At 41.7% G+C, this 13412-nt stretch overlaps 1 protein-coding gene across 1 annotated transcript in view; it reads left to right on the top strand.

The window, feature by feature from the left end:
• The window catches only part of gabra4 (gamma-aminobutyric acid type A receptor subunit alpha4), a gene marked incomplete at its 3' end in the record, with an annotated part of 82348 nt that overhangs the window by 12346 nt on the left and 56590 nt on the right, over positions 1-13412 (top strand). The window contains exons 6-8 of the mRNA XM_079838529.1: positions 3200-3338; positions 3407-3492; positions 5984-6127. Of these exons, the coding sequence (XP_079694655.1) occupies positions 3200-3338; positions 3407-3492; positions 5984-6127 (369 nt within the window). The remainder of the gene's footprint in view (positions 1-3199; positions 3339-3406; positions 3493-5983; positions 6128-13412) is intronic.

The raw sequence follows: 13412 nt of genomic DNA, 5'->3' as shown, positions 1-13412 counted from the left end.
TCCTAGTTCCTGGGGAAAGTTCCTGTGGTGGAAACGCGGCTTTAGTATACGAGGATACATGCATATGCAAATTAGCCCCGCCTCCACTCACTTACACTAGCTCAGAGACCCACTCAGACAACTTTTACTCAAGTTACTGTAAACACTGCACCAAGGTAATTAATAACGGTAATTATTATGATTAGCTTTTTGCTTGAGTACATTATCAAATAGCTAATTATGTGTTGCTAATGTTACACAAACCATGTTCCCGTTCGCTATCTCAGTCTGTCAGTCTAAAAATCAGCATCCTTAGAAACACTTTGAACATCATAGAACGTCAGTGGAGAAAGACATAGTTCATCATAACACCGTGATGTACAGTACATCATATACATAATTCACCCGCTATATTGCTTAATGTACACAAACCTGGCTTCTCTTGAGACTCCCCAGCTTTGCAGCATAGTAATGATGATATGCTAGCCCGCCCGCATGTTGACGTGATTGGTTACAAGGTAGTTTGAGACGTTAGAAACACCAGCAATTCCAAATCACATTTTTGAGACAGTCTTTGGTTCACTGCATTTATAAGGAGAAAATACTCAGCAGTGGTGCTGACATGAATATGCATATAGACACATACATAGACATACACATAGACATATAAACAACATTTAAAATTTAACATTCAACATTGAAAACTTGATTTTCACCACAGGGGGTCTTTAATATTTTAATTGTTCTCTCTAACTTCACTTTCTGTCAATTATCTAAAATAAAAAAGTAAAAAAAAAAATCCCCAAATCGTGCCGATCTACTCCACAATTTTAGCTCCAGACATAAAAGATTCTTCACATCAAGTGTTTTGTTGAGAAGTGGGCTGTTATCTTACATAGAAATCAGACTTATGCTAAAATAAACTCAATCTGTCAACTTGAACACAAGCAAAACTCCCAATTGCGCATATTCCTATTGAAATGACTGAATTCGCACACAAAATTTCCCAGAGCAACAGTAAATGTGACCGTATCTTTAGAAACTGCATTGCAATATGCAAAACAACTTAGGGTGTTTTCACACCTACCTCATTTAGTTTGGTTGAATCGCACTAGAGTTCGTTTTCCCCCTTGGTGCGGTTCATTTGGACAGGTGTGAATGCAGCAATTGCAATTTGGTGTGCACTAGAGTGCGGACCGGGCCGCATTTTTCTGTCCGAGCCCGGCCTATAGAGCAGTAATCAAACCCGACCCGAGCCTTACAGGCATTAAGATATTTATGTCCGAGCCCGACCCGAACCCGAATATATATTTTTTCTCATACTAATGACACATGTACTACGTTTGTTCTTGTGGAAAGCCCGCTTTTTTTAAGCAACCGTAGAAAGGCATTCTGAAATGATTACAGATGAGCGCATCAGCGCGCAGACGGGGAAACAAATACACACGTTAACACAGGCCCCAATCAAATAGCCAATTGAAATTAAATGAACAAAGGTCTACCAAAAATGGCCCAAACTAATAGAACAAAACATTAACGTAACACAAATGCAGCATATTGAAATGAAAATCACTCTTACCATTTTTCTCGAAAACTGTATGGCTACTAAACTAAACTGCAACATGGGATCTATTTACATAATCCATCCATCAAAGTTTAGGCTAATCCAGATTTTTATGCAGAAAAAGGATTGCATCAACTGTGGATGGCTTCAAGGCTGTCCTCCTCTGCTCGATGGTCCTGCCAGCAGCACTGAAGTGGCGCTGCCAGCCACATGTAGCCTAATATGCAATATGCATGCACGTGTTGCGTGTTGTCACAGCTACATAAACAAATTTCCGCGCACACGAAGACGGATGTTAGGGTAATATTTTTTATTTATTTTAATCACAAAACCATACCTTTGCCTCAAGTTAAACAGGCCCATTGGCTACTTACATAATAAGCTGTTTTAAATTTCAATGCCTTATCGCGCTGACGTGACCGTGCCTGACCCGAACCCGAACATTATTTCTAAATATCTGTCCGAACCTGGCCAGTCCTGACGGTTACCGACGGGTCCCATCGGGCTCGGGTCGGGTATCCATCCTCTAATGCGCACCAAGTGGACCAGACAAGCATACCCAGACCTCCTTGAAGAGGTTGTCTCTGACACTGGAGCGACACGTTTGTGGTGAGAATGTGATCCGACCTCGAACAAACCCAACTGCCTAAAGAACTGCACATTTTTGACTAACAAAAGTGACATATTGTCTGCTGGCTTTTCTTCCTTTCTTTGTTTATTTCCAGGAGTTCCATTGGAATTTCCCTGTACGATAATTCTGACAAATCGAAGAGCAGTTTAGGAAATACGTTCAAAGACACATCTAGCCAATGAGTGATGTGGATGTTGTCACATGACTGCATTTTGGTTTGTTTCACTAACTAATCAACTAGACCAGAGCAATCAGTGTGGTGTGAAAGGAACCAAAACGGAAGAAAGATACTACAATGTGTAATTTTTTGCCCTTGGTCCAGAGCAAATGAACCAAACTACAGATTTGAAAGCACCCTTAGTTTGAAAGCACACCTTAGAAACCACTTAAAGGAATAGTTCACCCAAAAATGAAAATTACCCCATGATTTACTCACCCTCAAGCCATCCTAGGTGTATGTGACATTTTTCTTTCAGATGAATACAATCAGAGTTATATTAAAAAATGTCCTGGCTCTTCCAAGCTTTATAATGGATGGATGCACTTTTTTGGGCTTCAATTTTTGTGCTGCCATTCACTGCCATTATAATGTTTGGATTAACCAGGACATTTTTAATATACCTTTGATTATTCATCTGAAAGAAGAATGCCATACACCTATGTCTTGAGGGTGAGTAAATTATGGAATAATTAAAATTTTTGGGTGAACTATCCCTTTAACAACACTCTAGCAAATATAGCAACAAAACAAGAATTGTGACCGGAACGCTTGCATGGACAGAAAACATCAGAAAATGTAGTTTGTAATAATACTCATGTTGTACTGATACAGTATGTGTCTCTCTCTCTCACACTAGGGTTTGTTCACTTCACCTCGAAATATTCTGTCATGCCCAGCATGACTTTGGATCAAAACTCATTTAGTCTCTCTGTCCCCTCTCTTTTCTCTCTTGTGCTCTCTCTTTCTATTTTCATGGGGTTGTTGGTGGGTGTCTTGGAAGCCCTTCCTCTGCTCTATTTCCCAGTGTGTGGGGGTTCAGAAACAGAAATGGAGAAAGAGACAGCGAGAAGAGAAAAAATAAGAATTAAGGAAAATAGAGATGATGATGATCTCAAAGGAGGACAGGAGCGCAGGGAGCGTGCCGACGGACCCCTGGATGTGCAGTCAGTCTCTACTCTGTTTGATGTATGGATTTCTCCTCCATAAATGAAATCTGTCTGATTCTGAGCAGGAGAACATCTCAGCGGAACCGCTTTCTGTGTCAGGATGATTGTTCTGCTTGGCTCGGATTTGAGATTGGCACGCACATTGGAGGAAGTGGGCAGCAGTGAGGAAAGATCAGTGTCTTAGCGGCGACTGTTCGACCCCGAGCTCAAGGACTAATACTCACGGTTCCATGCGTAGGCATATCGAGAGGAAGATTTCATTGCTCATATATTGCTCTTTCATAACTCGGGAGACCTAGTGAAGTTCTCAGATATGTTTAATTGAAGTATTAACTCCTTTATTTCTTTGTTGTGAAATTAGATCAGAAATGTTGGAGTTCGTTCTTCTGATGCTGTTTTGACATCCTGCAGGAAAGCAACGTCACAAATGAGATCTCTATATTATCCCAATTGTTTCTCAGAGACAGAAATTAAATTACATGGAAATGCAAAGGAAAAAGGTCTCAGACATTTCTCTTGAGAAATAAGAGTAACAATACAATATGGTTTTTTGTTGTTGACATGAGCTAACTTTTTTAACATAAAACATTGTTATTTAATTCATTAAAGGTCCCATGGCATGAAATTTTCATTTTATGAGGTTTTTCAACATTAATATGAGTTCCCCTAGCCTGAATATTGTCCCCAAGTGGATAGAAATGTTGATCGGTGTAAAACCGAGTTGTGGCTGTCTTTCTCTGCCTTTGAGAAAATGACAGGCCAGACTAGCCAATCCTGAAGTCTCCTGGTTTGACGTCCAAGCAGGCACGGTTTCCTCCCTTTCCTCCGCCCAGAGAATCTGGCACGCCCATGCAAACGCTCGTCGAGAGATCATTGCATCATTGCTTGTGAACGAGTGAACGCTGGCAGTTTCTCAGTGTTTGGATGTACAAATGAAAACAGAAGTCTTTTTTCAGTTCCTTCTGATCTGTGATCAGTGATTTCTGATGTGTAGCTAATTATTTATTATTCGTGCACACAATGCGGCTTCTCTCTCTCCAGACAGAACGGTGTTTTCGTGTTTTATATCTTGTGAGTCAGTGTTTTTGTACGTCCTCGTCGCGTCTATCGGTTCTAAAATGTGCATACAGTCATGAGTTTCTGCTCAACATCAGCAGAGATAAACCTCACACACGCCGAAGCTCGGCCTTCAACATCCCCGACCCACAGTACTGCATCTGGCCCACAGCGGAGGCACCAAACGCGGCGTGAGATTAAGCAGAAGGGGGGTAAGCTTGAGCATATCCGGGCTAGCCAGCCTAGCCCCACAATAAACTGGATTACATCCGATTACTGCTGTTGTGTCTTTGTTTGCGCTGTGTACTCAACGCGCGTCACTGACGCTTTTATTTTATTTTAAAAATAATGCTATTATCAACACTTACTTTTAACTCGTTCATCTCGACAGCTGTAATGGTACTTTGCATGTGTTACAAAGTTGGTAGAATAATGATGAAGAGACGGACTCGGTGTGACTGTTTATTCAGAACTCTCAGATACAAACACAATAAACTCGCGCTGACTGACAGCGCTCTCATAACTCAGTAGTTACTATAAATAACTTTGTTAGCAATCGCTGAGCTCAGTCTCTGATACATTAGTGATGTCCGGTTCGCGAACGATCTTTCTTTTGAACCAGTTCTTTTTAGTGAACCGAATCAGTTCACCAAATCGGACTGAATCGTTCTAAACGGTTCGCGTCTCCAGTCAGCGCTGATCCATAATTTACTAAAGTTACTAACTTTCTGACATGAGTGACAGTCCCTCCGACTAGAAATAGACTAATAACCTAAAGTATATGCTGTAACTAAAACAGTTCAGACATGCTGAGAACTGATGTGAAGTGAACTCAGGTCCATCCGTCTCCCTGGCAGACTCGTGCCTGCTCGTGCCTCGATAAACCACGCCCCCTCCGCTCATATAAAATGCAAAGATGTCAGCCAATCACAACAGTGGGTGTTTTTACTGAAGTCTCACAGCAGACACGCCTCTTGAAGCAGGGCATTCAGCCACAGGGCAAACAGCAGTATAGAAAAAATGCCTTTTATTTCTAAATTATGACATTTTATGATGTAAAAGTCATACTAACAATATAAGTACAGCTCAGGAAACATTATAAAATAATAGAAAAATGCCATGCCATGGGACCTTTAACTAATGTTAACTAATAGGAGCTTGTTAGGTTAGGTTAGGTTAGGTTAGGTTACTTTATTGATACCCGCAGGTAAATTCGTCTTGCAGTATGATGACATAGTGAGTAAAAGGCTACCGAAATCATAATTTCACATCTCCACTACAACAATATCTCAAAGATACCAAAATCTGTGATTATACAACTCAATATAAGCATTTTCCCCCTATGATGTGCAGTTTCCAGCAGTATGTCTCAATTGCCTCATTTGTTTCCATTTTACCTAAGGCCTTTTTTCTCTGGAGAAAAACCTGCGCGTCAGAAGTCTCCATCTACTCACTGTTTAAACTAATTTCTGTCTCATTTCCACCGGGAATACACACAATGCCACAGTTATGGTCCGATTGTTAGGGTTATGTACACACACACATTCCTTCTGTTCTTTTTATAATGGTTCTCTTTTGTTTATCAGATGCTTATCCAATGACTGAGATGATCTACACCTGGACCAAAGGCCCAGAGCATTCTGTGGAGGTCCCACCTGAGTCGTCCAGCCTGGTCCAGTACGACCTGATTGGACAGACTGTGTCAAGCGAGACTGTAAAGTCCATTACAGGTACACGCACATAACACACTATCACAATGACACCAAAACATTTTTTTTTCCCTTTGTTTAATGTGAATATCTTGCAGTATACACTACCGTCCAAAACTTTGGGGTCAGTAAGATTTTCATTGTATTTGAAAGAAGTCTACATTTATATAGGGTGAAACAGTAATATTGTGAAATAATATTACAATGTATTTATATAAAGGCACAGTACGTTTTGTCACTAGAGGTTGTTTATTCAAAACAAAGGCTTATAGCTTGATGACGCCATGAATGAGCGTGGGATCATGGGAGTTGTAGTCTTGACTATTCACCTCCACAGCTGATTGAAAGGCATCCGATGGACTCGAATTATCGAATGTATTATAGCTTTATTAACATTACGGTGGTATGTAGCAGGACGCGCAGAGAGCCGCGGGAGCAAATGCTAATGAGAGAGACCTGTGCGAAACACAGATCTCGGAGCATTTATTATTCTTATGCTTCAGTTGGCAGCTTCTGCTCTTTTTGTTGCGTATGTGGGATAACATGCTTTTTTCCATGGTTAAAACAATCATACTAAATACATGTGGCTGGTATGAGAGACTTGTTGCACTTTGCAGTATCTAGATCGATATTAGAATATCATATTAAAGGTGCTGTAGGTGATTCTCTGCAGAAATATTTTTGTTATGCTGGTTGAAAGTCTCCTCATATTCTGATAGCAATCACTCTGTTAAGCGGTCTAAATGTATTTTTATAAATATATATCGTCTGTGGAAGGCGTAGGACCATAACATTTAAATCTTGCGTTCGGTCCAAGCGATCCTATAGCATGTGTTCCCTGTCGGTCAACAAGCATGTGTTCCCTGACAACAAGTGGCCTTCTATCAAGTTTTAATAAACAACATTCTACAGTTACCTGCTCATCTGCAATTCGTCTAGTGTGCAGATTTTGAACACGATGTGCATCCTCCAGTGTGAGTCCTAACGCTCCTTCTACGGTACTCCGACCGTGGCTGCCCCGTCCTCTGCAGCCCCTACGTGTGACCCACCGGCCTGTGTCCACCTGTACTCTCAAGTCGGACAAGGTGCTTGTTTCCATAGAGACATCATCGGATCAAAGCAGACTCTCATCGCGGAACCCCTGGCATGCAAGTAATATTATTACACACTAACAAGTTTTGCTAGCTAAACAAACCGAAAACTTGCTGCATCTAATTCCGTTTTAATTTTATTTTATTTGGTATCTACTATAAAGTTTTCTCGCTGGTGAATGATACATTGCAGTAGTACGTTTTCTCTGGTCTTCTGGGCTGTGCGCGTTCATGCTTTCAGGAGGCCTGGCTTTGAATACCATTTTGCAGGGAGGGTGGGATTGTACGCTTTCAGTGCTATCAGGCTAAAGTTAGCATTTACCCAGATCTCCTACAGCACCTTTAATAAAAACAGAATGACTAAATGACTGTTTCTAAATTACATGCAGTTAATCTTAAAATACATTGCATGATGGAGAAAGCTCTCTCTTATTATGCTGCCACTTGACAAAATAGTGTTATCTCTGATAAATGGTAAAAACGTAACTCACGGTGAATCAAGAAAACATTTGGGGTTACTTGACTGTAACCCTGTTCCCTGATAAAGCGGAACAAGATGCTGCATGAAGCTTATGCAAATGGGAAGTGTCTTATCATGACAGGCTGTTGAAAATAGTGTGAGAACACGTCAATGAAATTGACCCGGAGGTATTTATAGCCTCGGCCAGTGACGTCATAGGCGCACCTGCTACACCAGTTTGAAGACCAGTCCTGGAGCATCATCAGCACGGCCTAGTGATGCAGCATCTCGTTCTGCTTTATCAGGGAACAGGGTTACAGTCAAGTAACCCCAAGTTCCCTTTTAAAAGCAACACTCAATGCAGCATGAAGCTTATGCAAATGGGAACGAGAATACCCACGCTGCCGTGCTTGATGGTGTCTGGACCCCTTACGGTTGTGTGGGTGTGCACAAGGATGCAAGAAGCCTCAGACATTAGCTTGTGATGTCGACTCAAGGACATGAGAGCCCGGAGTGGCATGAGCATCCAAGCTATAAAATCTTATGAATGTGTGCAGAGAGGACCAACCTGCCGCATCAAAAACACTTTGTAAGGGAGCACCCCTTGCTAACGCAGTAGAAGAGGCGACTCCCCTGGTGGAGTAAGCTCCTAATTCTATAGGCGAAGCTTGACCGCGCCTCACAGGCAAGAGCAATAGCATCCCTGACCCAATGTGACATTGTTTGTTTGGTGGCGGCAGAACCTCTGTTATGGTCCCCATGGCAAACAAACAATTGCTCTGACTTACGCCACTGGCTAGTGCGACATAGGCCTGAAGAGCACTCTTTCCTGATCCGGCCTTGTGAACGGCGTAGGGCAGAAGGTTTCAAGAGTGACAGGATGTACAGTCGAAAAAGGAACCTTAGGAAGGTAGTCAGGATGAGGATTCAAAATCACTTATACCAAGCCTGGGGCAAAGTCTAAGCAGGATGGCGATATTGACAGAGCCTGCATGTCCCCAATTCTTTTCAAAGAAGTTATAGCCATAAGAAAAACCCTCTTTAGAGTCAGAAATTTGTCAGACGCTGATTCTAGAGGTTCAAAGGGGGTCTCAACCAGACCCTCGAGGACTAAAGTTAAGTCCCATGAAGGGATCTTGGTTCTTACAGGGGGCATCAACCGCCTGGCCCCACGAATGAAGCGAGCGAGCAGAGGATGCCTCCCTAGCGGCACCCCATCCACCAAGCAAACCGGTAGAGTGGCCACATAAACCCTAAGAGTGGAGGGGCAAGTGCCTGATGACAAATTTTCTTGCAGAAAATTCAGAACTGAAGCAACCTGGCAGTTGACTGGATCTACATTATGTGTCGCACACCACCTTTCAAAGACACCCCATTTATTGGCATAAACTTTCCGAGTGGAGGAAGCCCTAGCACTTAGGATGGTCTCAATAACTGCAGGCGAAAGCCCAGTGTCCCTCAGTTGCTGCCTATCAGGGGTCAAACATGAAGGTTCCACAGGTCGGGCCTGGTATGGAATATCGTGCCCTCTGCCTGAGACAGAAGGAGACAGAATCGCCCACGGCGAGCCATTGAGGAGAGACACTATCTCCAAAAACCACACTCTCTCCGGCCAACGCGGCACTATCAATAAGAGGCAAGACCCTTGCTGGCGAACCCTGGCTAGAACTCCTGGGAGCAGAGTGACTGGAGGGAAGGCATACAGGCACATTTTGGGCCATGTATGAGCCATCGCATCCAGACCCAGCGGGGCTGGGTGACCGTGAGAGAAGTGGAGGGGACATTGCGCTGTCTGAAAAGAGGCGAAGAGGTCCACTTCCGCTCTGTAAAATCTGGTCCAGATATCCTTGACTACTTCTGGGTGGAGTTTCCATTCCCCCTTCTGTAATTTCTGTCTGGACAGTAAATCTGCTCCCACATTCAACTGCCCCTGTATGTACACTGCTCTGAGTGACAGGAGCTTGTCCTGGGCCCAGAGATATCTTGTTTAGATTGCTTGAGCGCAGACCTCCCTGGTGATTTGTATATGGGGCTGTTGCTGTGTTGTCCACTCGCACTAGGACATGACAGCCCCTCAATTGGGGGAGAAAGTATTTCAGGGCCAGAAATACAGCCATCAACTTGAGGCAATTGATGTGCCAATAGAGCTGATGACCCTCCCATTCCCCTTGGGCTGGACGACCACTTAATACCGCACCCCAGCCCGTCAGGGAAGCATTCATCGTTAGCAGTTTGCGACGACAAGGTACGCCTAGAGTGGGTCTGAGCCACATAGTTAGTGTACGAAGCCTGCAGCGCGTCACTTTTATTAGCCTCTGGTGGTTGGCCCATGGATGAAACCCCCTGGCTCTGACACCGATGAATAGTGAGATTTTTACCTAGCCTGACTTTTCTCAGGGTAGCGGGAGACAGTTGTGCCCACATCGTGATCGAATCCCAAACCACCCCCAAATAAGTCGTTCTCTGGACAGGATAAAGAATGCTTTTCTTGGCGTTGAGTCTCAGCCCGAGAGAAACTAGATGAGCTAGCACAATGTCTCTGTGCTAAAGCGCCATCTCTCACGAATGAGCTAGTATCAGCCAATCGTCTATATAATTCAAAATGTGAATGCCCTGGAGTCGCAATGGAGCCAGTAGGCTTTGCCCCCGAAAGTTAACCTCAGGAACTTTCTGTGTTGTGGCAGTATTTCTAGGTGAAAATACGCGTCCTTCAGATCGATTGTGACGAACCAATCGCGATGTTGGATTTGCGACATGACCGTCTAAGGTTAGCATTTTGAACTTGAGGGCTTTGACTGAATGGTTTAAGCCTTGAATATCTAAGATTGGACGCAACCCCATGTCCTTCTTGGGAACCAGGAAATATCTGCTGTAATAGCCTGACTCTCTCTCTGGAAGAGGAACATGTTCTATGGCCTCTTTGCTCAGAAGAGTTTGCAGCTCTTGTGACAGTACGTGCGCTGACTCCGGTCTCACGGAAGTGGAGACCTCACTGTTGAAACACGGAGGGTGCCGAATAAATTGGATTTTGTAATCGTTCTGTACTGTGCTTAACACCCATGCAGAAATGCCTGGCAGAAGTTTCCACGCTGCCAGACTCTCTGATAGTGGTATTAATTTTAACACTTTCTGTTGAGGGGATGTTAGATGTCCCGTGTCCTGTATAATAGCAGGATTTAGACACGGGACATTTAACAATTTGCTGGAAACCGCTGCCCCCCGAACCGGAGGTGGAGAGGTTTCGTGAGGGTAGCGGGACGGAGTGAGCAGGTGTTCTATGACGCACCCTGTCCCGCAGGGGGCTACCCCCACCAGACTGGGCGCAAGACCATCCGAGGCTATAAATACCTCCGGGTCAATTTCATTGACTAGTTTTCACACTATTTTCAACAGCTGGTCGTGACAAGACACTTCCCATTTGCATAAGCTTCATGCAGCATTGAGTGTAGCTTTTGAAAGGGAACAAGCGATCCAAGCAATAAGACTGACCGTGTTGAGCTGTATAACAATGATTTGTTTTCTGTTGATAAATGTATATCCAAACATTTGCTCGCCTGTCTAATAAAATGCACACTTTATTAAAGCGTCTTTGGTGTTTCCATGGTTTCTATGCAAATCAAGGTTAGCGCGCACATGGCGTCATTGACAGTCGACGAAAGGGCATGGTTCGTAACACTGGTTAAAATAGCTGATTCTCTGGATTTAAACATTGATGGAAACATTTAGGTACACAGTCACACATGTCAAAAAATATATATAACATTGTTCTTATGGTTTTTGGATATTTTAATCTAAAAATCTTACATATTGTGCCTTTAAATATTTTTAAAAATATAATTTATTCCTGTGATCAAAGCTGCATTTTCAGCATCATTACTCCAGTCTTCAGTGTCACATGATCCTTCAGAAATAATCTTAATATGCTGATTTGCTGCTCAGGAAACATTTCTTATTATTGTCAATTTTAAGAGCAGTTGCTCTGCTGTCTTTACAGTCACTTTTGATCAGTTTAATGCATCCTTGCATTTTGTCTTTCAAAAAAATCTTACTGACCCCAAACCTTTAAGCGATGGTGTAGTGTTCCAAAGCAGCATGTATTGCGATCTAAACCCCATTGAGCATTAAAAAATCTATTAATTTTTGGCCATTCATTAACTTTTTATAAAAAAAATAAAAATAAATATATATATATATATATATATATATATATATATATATATATATATATATATATATATATATATATATATATATATATATATATATATATATATATATATATATATATATATATATATATATATATATATATGCACCACTTTGTGCCGGTACTCTTAACAATGACTATATGTGAAACAACCGTATTTCATTGACACAGATAACCTTAACTTACCTACTCTATTCTTGTGCTGCTTTGCAAGAACTGCTATTTCTTTCTGGAAATGCAAATCTAGTTTTGATAAGACTTACTTAATTATAGGCTACTGCTCACTCTAATGGAAGAATTGGGGGAGACCGGGGATGGTTGTAACACTTTGTTTGAGCATAAGTAACTGTTTGAACATCAGTGGTTGTTTGTTCTAGATGTCTAAAATTTTGATACATGGTAGCCACATTTGTCAACTACAAATATAACTCACGTGGACATGTTCTACACAATCACAGATTATGTGAGTTAATGTCAGATAAAAAGAGTTCCGTTGTTACAACCTACCCCACTATTGGGGTGAGTTGTAACACTAGCTGGGGATAGATGTAACACTGAGAGGTCATTTGCTGAAATAACACCCACACTATCCAATTTTTGCATAAACATAATTAAAGAAAAAATAAGAAACAGTTTTGAACAACGTGAGCAATTTAAACATTGCGCTGTGCTTTTTTGTGAGTGTGTAAGTGTATTGTATTCCTGTCACATAAGGGTTCAGTCACTAGCTAGATCCACCTATTTTTATGTGAATTTTGAGATATTGCATAAAAAAATGCTGGATGGAAACATCAAGATGCGCATACATTCTAATAATGTGCACAACAAATTCCATTTGAGGAAAGTTCACAGAAAGTTCAATTGAGGCAGATAATATTTAGCTGTTAAGAAGACATGCACATGGAAAACACATTTACTGAATAAATCCCTCGATACACAACTAACTCGCGTGACTTTTCCTCAACAGAAGATGTGATTGATAACTGAACTCATTGGAATCATCATAGAGGTTGGTTGTAACATTTTAGTAAACTGTTACAACTATCCCCACCCCAAACAGCCATAACTTAGCTAACTGTTTTAGCATGTGGCATAAAAAGTTAGCATAAATACAAAGCATCAAAATAAAATAGAGAAATAGCTACTTCAGGTCATGTTAAATAATTGTACCTACAATTCAATGATTACTAGGCAAAATATTATCTTGATGAAAAATGTTACTTTCTTTCATGAAAATCAGTTTTTTGGTCATAAAATCAACAAATTTAAACATGAAATTTCTCCTGTGAGCTCAAAAACAAGATGGGAGTGAATGATATTGATTACGTTAGCACAGCTCTTTCCTGAACTGTCAAACTTACAATGTTACAACTGACCCCGTGTAACAATACTCCCCGGTCACTACATTACTAAACCTGGTCTGTGTCCGAGTCACCTGATCAAGGGATATGGAGAATACTTAATAGCGACATAAACTAGAAAAAAAAAAATTACTCATGCCACATGGCCTAATGTCAGCTTAAACATAAAGGTCAGTGTGAGCGATTT

Source organism: Gobio gobio (genome assembly GCF_949357685.1).
Source record: "Gobio gobio genome assembly, chromosome: 16".
NCBI classification, from domain to species: domain Eukaryota; kingdom Metazoa; phylum Chordata; class Actinopteri; order Cypriniformes; family Gobionidae; genus Gobio; species Gobio gobio.
The sequence above is the reverse complement of the archived record's forward strand: the minus strand, read 5'-3'. Positions and strand labels throughout refer to the sequence as shown.